An 8972-nucleotide genomic window follows, 5' to 3' on the forward strand; every position below is an offset into this window, starting at 1 on the left:
TCTTATGAATTCTAAATCACATTTGCTTTGATCTGAAGGTATTGTACAAAATTTTTCTGAACCGATTATGTCACAAAACTCGTTCAATGTTTTAATGTTATAAAAAATTGGTTTAGTTTTGTTAAAAACAACGTAGCGCGTTCCAGTATTTAAAATGTATGAAGTGTAATTGACTGTTAGTGGTTTGGGAAAAACCTCATATCGATTGAATTTTTGGTAAATTTTGAATCTGAACGATAAAAAGAGTTTATCGTTATTGAATTTGATGAAAAATTCGGTATTTTGAAGAAAATCTCCAATAAAAGTTACTGGAGTAAAATTAAATCTAAGTGTTAAATTTCTTTTTTCGAAATCTTTTGTTAGCGACATAATGTCTAGCTTTAATTGATTTAATGATAACATCTCTCCTAATGTTGTGAATTCCCCTTTAGTTAGTTTTTGAATCTCTTCAAGTAGTTTAGTAACGTGAGCATGTGCTCTTCTAAAAATATTACAGCGATCTGCTTGTTTAGCTTTCCTGAAATCTTCTATATCCGTTCGTAATAGATTAATAATGAATGGATCATTCAATAAACTATCTTGTGTAAAATCTTTTCCCTCGTATAACTTCCTTAAGGTATCAATCATATCTAAGTGCGTAGAAAACGTTTTTAGGTTCCTATCATTGCTGGTACAAAATTCTTTTACATTTCCTTCGATTCCTTTTAATCTATCCAGGAGTGAGATGTCAGTTGCATATGTTATTGTAAAATATCCCTCAAAAATATTTATTTCTCCTTCCGGTTGTAAAATGACAGCGCTTATGGCGTTATCATCTTCCAATATAAATGAAAATGAATAGGTGATAAATGTTGTGAGGACGAACAGGTGAGAAATGGATAGCATATCTGTAATTTAAGAACGTGAACGGCAAATTAGTCTAAAAAAACAAGCTTTAATGAACACAAATGTAAAATAAAAAATTAAAAATGGCATAATTATATATTTTAAAGCACCTATCATAAGGTTAGTTGCTAATCCTCCAAACACATTACTAAATGTATCTGAAATTGTTGTAATACGTGAAGAAATAGCTGACAAAAATCCACCAGAGAAGACGGAATTAGTTTTCATTCTATTCAATAGTCCATCTGTTTGGTTTAAATAATATTTTGTCTCGTTTAAATATTTCTGAAGAGGTTTCACGTTAGAAATTAGTCCAATAAATTTCAAATCGTCCTTTTCGAGCATGTCAATATCTGTAACCCATTCTTTTGTTGATGCATTATATGCCTTTATCTTGAAGTGAGAAAAGGGTTTTTGTATTTCAAATGTTAACAACGTTGAATTATTTGGTCCGGAATCAGAATATTTCAAAATTTCACATTCTTCTGGGAAAGACACCAAATCACTTTTTTTCAATTCAAGGATACTCTCCTGTCCAACGCAAAACAATTTGAGTAATAGTGGTTCTATAATGTGTAAGTAGATTGACGTAGGTGAAATTTTTATAAAGTAATTTTTATGTGCGATCTTTTTATACGCGCAAAATTCGTCACTATTTTCTAACAAAAGCGACTTCATACAGTGGTTTGGATTTTCCAACGCGCTTTCAAGAAGAGAGTTACAAATAATTATATCCGAATATGATACGCATTCCTCGAGTACTTCTTGTGGAATCGTAGGTAATTTGACATCTTCGTTAAAAACAAAGTATTCAACATTAGAGTCGATCAATAAAGTTTCATTATCACGTATCATAGGAACAGGGATAAACTCATTAAGAAATGAACCCGTGAGCATAAAAACGACTTATCAAACAATCGCCGAACAAAACGATACAAGAAAAAACTACCAAACAAAACACACGTTTAAAAACGTAACACAGCAGGACGGTACCGTTCAAAACAAAACTCCGCTGTGCTACACATTACCGCTGTGGTACGTTTTGTTCGGTAGTTTTTTCTTGTATCGTTTTGTTCGGCGATTGTTTAATAAGTCGTTTTTATGCTCACGGGTTCAAATAGATTGTCTCTTTTAAGAATTGGTATTTTGATCACTATTGTGATGTGTGTTGTGTTTTGATGCAATTTGGTTTCGACTATATTCAACAATTCTAATGATTTTAACGGTGGTAACATGTAGCCAATATTCAAAGTACTGTTAACAAGATACATTTGATCTTCTAAATCTGATTTGTCGATCAACAAAAGTATTTGCTCCTGAATGGGATTATTCCAGAAATTTTGTAATTTTTGCATATTGTGTCTATGATCTTCTAATATACTTGATGTTAACAGCAATAGGTCATAATAACTTGTCACCAGAGATGACTGAAGCGCACCGAGTGACCGAGCAACGGCCGCACGGACACTGAGTTTGCGTGCTTAAAACATGCTCAGTGCGATATTGCGCTGCAGCACAAACAAACCCACTCCATGAAGAGAGTATAAGCGCACCAACGGAGTGCGCTACACCGCACTCGTACACAACGAAGAAACAATAGAGAGAATATACAAAGAAAGAAACACAAAGAAAAGAATAAGACAATACACACTCAACTCTTTATATGTGTGTATAAACCATAATAGGCAACAGAGTTAGAGTGCGCACACATTTCTTAACAACAAAGTCAGAGTGCGCACATAAACTCATAACGAAGTGAGTGTAAACGCACAGAGCAGAAAACGACTCTCAGTTGAGTTGCTGAATACGCTACTGAGCGTGCGCTTAGTCATCTCTGAAAAAACCCACTTTTATTCACTTGAAATTTGTTATTTTTAGATTTTGCAGTGGAAGAAAAAAAAACTCAACAAGCTAAAAACAAAATTGGATCAAAAAGTTTAAGTAGAGAAATACAGGTTCTTGTCCAAAATGACGTTATATTTTACAAAATCTGAAAATTGAAAAGGAAAATGCGCTGAGTTTGAGAAAAGCTCACACAAAATTCCAAAAGTGACTCTATGAGCACCGTGAAGGCTTTATGTTACAATTTATGCATTTTAGAAAGAACAAGTGAATGAATTGGTGTATTTAACCTAGTTTATAATTTGGCAAATCACAGTTTGCCAAAATCTGGGCTTTACAATAAAAATTACCAAGAAAAATACTAAAAATACTAAATAATAAAATAAATCAAATCACTTATAAAATAAAATCGTGTTGAAATGCTAAATACATTTAAAAACTGTGACTGTTTTCCCACTTTTGATTGGTTTCTTCCGAAAAGTGTTCTTCCCACTGTGATATCTCAATCGAATCGATGTTCATTGATCGGGTTTTTTTAGTCGATTGATTCAATTTTTTCAAGTTGTGTACATGTAGAAATGTGCTTGATCGAATTTCCGATAAATCGTTCAGCGATAAATTCAGTGAATAAACTTCACGAAGGCTTTCAAATGTCCTTTTCTTGAATTCTGTAACAACATCTCTCGACGAGACTAGTTCGTTTGATTCGTGTAAACACTCAAATGAATTTGCTTCTATAATTGTGATTTCATTATTCGAAATGCTCAAGTAATTGGATTTACGTTGGTATCGCTTATGACGTTCATTCAATGCCGTCACTTCAACTCCATAATCATTATACGAACAATCGAGATATTTCAAATCGTAAAAAGAAAGCGACATTTTATCGTCAATTTTTGTTACGTTGTGCAATGAACTTTCCAATTCAAAGCGATTCGCCCTTTCCAGACGGTATTCAATTAGTGATGTCAATTTGAAACCTCCCGTGTTTTGATGCGTACGTGAGAAACTGTGACTTTCTATATTTTCGAGAAATTCTTCCGAAGTTCGTGGCCATTCATAATTTTGGAAATCTACTACAACAGATCTATTCCCCACTTCCGTACGCAGATTGTCCATGTGTTGTTGTTAGGCTCCTTTCCACAAATCAGCACCAGATGTTTTCCCAAATTCAATTTTTTTTTTTCTATTTATAAAAAGGTGTCCACCAAATTTCACTTTTCAATGTTCTACAAGAATTAATTATTGATAGATTGCACTATGATCGCACACAGAAATTTCAGAGCAAACCAGAACCAAATTGCAATTTGAAAGTAGGAAGAAACAAACTTTTTGAAGCCCAGTTTGAAACTGTTTTTATTCAAAGCATTCTTCCGTATTTAAATCAATAAACATAAAAAAAACCATGGAAGTGAATCATTCGATCATATAATTTCCGTCTTTCGATGCCCTATAAGGCATCCATACGGTAGTCACCAGAATGAAACATGAACATATTTGGAACCATTTTAATGCACAAACTTAAAAGTCTTAGTCATAAAATAATGTCCAAAAGTTTCATTAAGCATTCACATTTTGGAAACGTTCCCACCGAAAAAGAAAAATACTCAAGCATTATCAAAACGACGACGACGACGTCATTGTTTGTATAAAAACAAAAACAAATAGGGTATCTCTCTATGGTCAACATAAAAAAAATATGAAGAGAGGCAAAAAGCGCAAAGAGAGAGAGAGAGAGCATTTGAAAAGCTTCAAAGCAATTACTAGGCAGAACATTGGACGATAAAACATATCTGGAACATGGATGATATGACCTGCATACGTTTTCGGCTGTAGAATTATCCCATGAGATTCGTATACTTGAACAGATGGCGAGAATGACGTTATCACAAGAAGTATTTACAATCTCTTATCAACATTATGAAACTGACGAATTTCTCTTTTTTTTTTTTTTTTTTTTTCATCAAATTACACCGAATGACTGCATCACACATACAAACGTGGTGGGGAGCTTTGTGTAATAACGATGTGAACCAAATTCATTCATTTTGTTTTTTGTGAATAAAGCTTAGTTTACAGTTCGCCATGCGAAAAAAAAATTAAAAATTCAAAATTATTTTTTGCCTCAACTATGCGTCATAACGCAGTGGTTACTGGAGCAATTATTTGCGTCTTGGGGTAACCAACGCATATAATACATAGCTCGCTCTAATCAAAGTAACTGAGGCGCTAGAAATGTAATTCAATTTTTTTGGCATGCGAAAATTTTTTGCATGCGAAATTTGTTTTGAGGTGAATATAATTTTTTTTTGCATGTCTAAACCGACTATGCGGAAAAAAAAATTGGTATTCACCACGATTTTTTTTCGCATGCAAAACACTTGCCGGGCCATTGTTTTGCATGCAAAAAAAAAATGTTTTGATGATTCGATGTAAACATCATAGCTGTTCGCGCAAGCGACATACTGTGTTGTGTGTGTACATGTATCAACATAACAGTGAGTCATTCGTGAAGTGGCTTTCGATTCGTACAGATGTAAGTTCAAAACAAACTCAAGTTGAATGAGCATTTTCGGTTTGGAAGCGTTGTCAATGGAGGAGGAATATTTGGAAGACGACTTTGAAGACGATTTTGACGACGAAATGGCCGACGAAACATTTACGGTCACCGCGGAAGAAATGAAAAAGATCGAACGACAAGAAGAGCTTGACAATGAGCAAATGGAAACCGAAACGGTGATCGAGAAAAAGCGAAAGAAAGTTGTGAAATCTGGTGCAAGTGATTCTGGTACGAAAAAGGATCGCGAATTCGACGACAAGAAAAAACTCGCTGAAGAAATATCGAAACACCCTCACATTTTTGATATAATCGATCCATCATTTTGTGACAAACAGAAACAGCACGCCACGTGGAACCAAATCGCAGTTGCGGTTAACTTGCCAGTGGACAAATGTATTTCTCATTGGAACAGCCTAAAACGTTCAGCAAAATATTACGCTAATGATACTAAAATTGCGTACAAATCTGGTGCAAGTGCCGTGGAAATGTCAAGCCAGACATACCGAGCCGAATGGCCATTTCGTAACGTGATGTCATTCTACACGCCACCATCATTGCGAGAGGGCTGCGGAAATATTGTGTTATCCAACATCCAAGTGAAACCTCCATCAACAAAAACCGATAATACAGCTCCCGATTCACCAATGACGGCGTCTGATGCTGTTGACACAGTTTTTTTCGGTGATGATCGCTGCTACGTACGTATTTAACATTATTATTCGGTTCAAATCATTTTCGGAAAATAAAAAATACGTGAATATGATTATTTTTTTCTAAATTAATGTTACAGGATCAAACACCAACAACAAAAGGAAAAAAGAGGGACCAGCTCGCTGAAAGTGTATCGATGATGGCAAATACGTTCTCTTCGTACTTCCAATACAAAGCGGTGCCAGAACAGCAACCAATGGAATCTCCTGTGAAGCCGACACTAAAATACCAGGAAATGTGGTCGAACTTCGACAAATTGGTGTCAAAACTGGATGAAGACACAGTTGACGACCTCAATATTCAAATCACCAATCTAATTGGTGCCGCGTTAAAAAAGAAACGCCAAGGTTAACAATTTTCATTTGCATTTCAATTTCAATTCATTCGATGCTGTTTGACAATTAACTGAATTTCTATGCGGTTTTTTATCGCTCATAATAAGATAAATACTCAAATCAAGTCAGCTCGAAACTTTGTATTCACAGAAACATTTCAAAGTGTTTATAAATAAAAATGCATATACGAAAATCGGTAGGTTTGTTATTTTCAATTTGGAAGCAGACGAATCACAAAGTCACATTGAAGTGTTTATGATATAAATGTAAACATGAAATACTCAGAATCGAAACCGTTCTAAATGTTGATATAGTTTTTTATATGGTAGCAAAAGTCATTGGATAAACTCAAAGCAAAAAGGCAAGTATTTGAATGTAAGCATAAATATTCCGAGAATTGATATCGTTTGAGGTATTCCCACAACACAAAGAAAAAAATCGATTTACATTCTTTCAATTGAAATGAAAACCAATACAATCAAAGCACTTTGAATTTAGCAATGCTGAATGCAGAAAGATCACAATTACATGAAACAAAAAAGGACCTTTTTTCGAAGAAGCTCTGTTTCTGAGTACGAAACAGACAACAAACATCATTATTTTCGATTTTCATATACTTGAAATTAAACTAGCCGAATATAAGATGAATATTTCTTTTGTTTTTGTTCGGTTTTATTGAAATTTGCAATGATAACATTTCAAAAAATAAGGAAATTTGAAAGTGATTCTCTGTATTCTGTGGGTCATTGAGCAAGAAATGATAAAGTAAAATATGATTTATTAGGATGAAAATTGATTATTGAATTCAATGAAAAGGGAATATTTTAAAAAAAATCATGTTTTAGTTTGGTTCTTGATGCGTGGCTCTTGCTTGCCAACTAACGCTACCATAGCCGGAATTCACGAAGTTCTTCAATGTATTTCGGCATCGTTTAGCGTCTTCATGCGGACGGCCGCTGAATGTGCTTTCCAAATTTGATAAAATTGTATCCGGATTATTGCTTCTCCACACACCTTCAACGTATTCTCCGTTTTCATCGATCAAGTCACGATATTTTTCTGGAATATACGATTCAGGAGTTTGGCTTATCATGAAATTGTGTAATAAGCAGCAAGCGGCAACAATTTTCCTAGCATTTTCTGGTTTGCAATGAAAGGTCTTTCCCACACAAGCCCATTTTGTCACCAGAATTCCAAACGCATTCTCTACGCAACGTCTTGCGCGTGAGATGCGATAATTGCAGACAACTTCTTCGTTCGTCAGTGGTTCCTTTTTAGTTAATTGTAGGGCTTTATTAATCTTTTCAATAACGGGAAAGCATCATCACCAATGAAAAAATACGGTAACTTCTCGCCACCAACAAATGCATCGGGAGGTAAATTAAGTAGTGGATCATCTGTCTTTATCATGCGTCCAAGCTCACTACGAGAAAATACGTTTGCATCTCCTTCTGAACCTCTTGCTCCAACATCAATTGAAATGAATCGGTAGTTGGCATCGACAAGGGCCATCAATATTATGCTGTGGTATCTTTTGTAATTAAAGTATTCAGAACCGCTACCTGGTGGCTTCTTGATAGCGACATGCTTGCCATCGAAGGCCTCAAGACAATTGGGTAGTTGCCATTTATAATTGTATTCATTTGCCATTTTCAACCAGTTTTCTTGGTTCATTTCAATCATTTCGGTTTTCAAAGCTGTTATAATAGCGGTTGACACTTGCTGTATTATGAGGCAACAAGTTGTTTTTGATAATCGATACACACTGGCAAGATGCCTTTGGAAGGAACCAGATGCATAATACCTGTCAAATTCAATGAATCCTTATTTAATTACTTCATTCACAAGGAAAGAAATAAAAAACGTACTCTAAAGCGATAGCCAAACGTTGTTTTGGTGATATACTATCGGCGACACGAGTTTGTCTTTTTGGCAGAAGATATTGTTCGACTTTGGATAATAGTAATTCAAATGTTTGGTGGTCCATGTGGAAATTTTCTTCAAATGCTCGAGGAAAATCAACCATATCCTGAAACTATTATCATTATTAAGCATTTGCATACTTTCTTTAAATGATTCATAAAAACTCACTGCAGTGAAAAATCGACCAGTTTGTTGTCGTGTAGACAAATACGGATTCACCCAAAACTGCCGTACCACTGTTCGCCGTTGTAAAACTACTAAGGACAGAAGCAACGTTATCCCCATCATTGCAACTACTAAATCATCGTCACTATCCATTTTCGTTTTATCAAAATAATCAATTTACGTTGAGGAGCAACTAAATTTTATCTTTTCTCAACTTGATTGTCATTTACAATGCGGAGAAATGTCAAATTTGTTTTGCTCAAGAGGATTGTGAACAGACAGTTTTTCGCATGTATAAACCAACCATGCAAATAAATTGAAAATAAATTTTTTGCATGTCTAAACCGACCATGCAAAAAAAAAATTTGCATTCACCCCAAAACAAATTTGCATGCAAAAATTTTTGCGCGAGAATTTTTTTCGCATGGCGAACTGTAAACTAAGCTTAATTCAACAAAATGTGCAACAACAAGTCAATTCCAATCGGAATCATCGCAACAACTATAACAACAGACATGTCCATGAAACATATCAAAACAATCGCATTGATC

At 34.7% G+C, this 8972-nt stretch overlaps 2 protein-coding genes across 2 annotated transcripts; one reads left to right on the top strand and one right to left on the bottom strand.

Moving 5' to 3' along the window:
- The first annotated feature begins 5196 nt into the window (after positions 1-5196).
- Positions 5197-6381, top strand: LOC129573201 (uncharacterized). The gene is made up of 2 exons (XM_055453512.1): positions 5197-5985; positions 6078-6381. Exons 1-2 carry the CDS (start codon positions 5290-5292, stop codon positions 6348-6350), a joined length of 969 nt encoding a protein of 322 aa, XP_055309487.1. The 5' UTR covers positions 5197-5289; the 3' UTR covers positions 6351-6381.
- Positions 6382-6972: 591 nt separating this feature from the next.
- Positions 6973-8868, bottom strand: LOC129573202 (uncharacterized). Its single transcript, XM_055453513.1, has 3 exons — positions 8425-8868; positions 8202-8368; positions 6973-8137 (listed from the first exon to the last, which is right to left on the bottom strand). The coding sequence occupies exons 1-3, from the start codon at positions 8572-8574 to the stop codon at positions 7612-7614; spliced, it is 843 nt and encodes a 280-aa protein (XP_055309488.1). The 5' UTR covers positions 8575-8868; the 3' UTR covers positions 6973-7611.
- Positions 8869-8972: the final 104 nt, after the last annotated feature.

The sequence above is a fragment of the Sitodiplosis mosellana genome, unplaced genomic scaffold (assembly GCF_009176505.1).
Source record: "Sitodiplosis mosellana isolate CC-2019 unplaced genomic scaffold, AAFC_SMos_1.0 Smas_scaffold_5999, whole genome shotgun sequence".
Taxonomy (NCBI): domain Eukaryota; kingdom Metazoa; phylum Arthropoda; class Insecta; order Diptera; family Cecidomyiidae; genus Sitodiplosis; species Sitodiplosis mosellana.

Bases quoted from the DNA above. Each gene is read 5' to 3' on its own strand.
- LOC129573201 (XM_055453512.1), top strand. From the start codon at position 5,290: ATGAGCATTTTCGGTTTGGAAGCGTTGTCAATGGAGGAGGAATATTTG. The intron at 5,986-6,077 runs GTACGTATTTAA...TTAATGTTACAG, and splicing joins TCGGTGATGATCGCTGCTAC to GATCAAACACCAACAACAAA.
- LOC129573202 (XM_055453513.1), bottom strand. From the start codon at position 8,574: ATGGATAGTGACGATGATTTAGTAGTTGCAATGATGGGGATAACGTTG. The intron at 8,369-8,424 runs GTGAGTTTTTAT...TAATGATAATAG, and splicing joins CTGGTCGATTTTTCACTGCA to TTTCAGGATATGGTTGATTT. The intron at 8,138-8,201 runs GTACGTTTTTTA...TGAATTTGACAG, and splicing joins CGTTTGGCTATCGCTTTAGA to GTATTATGCATCTGGTTCCT.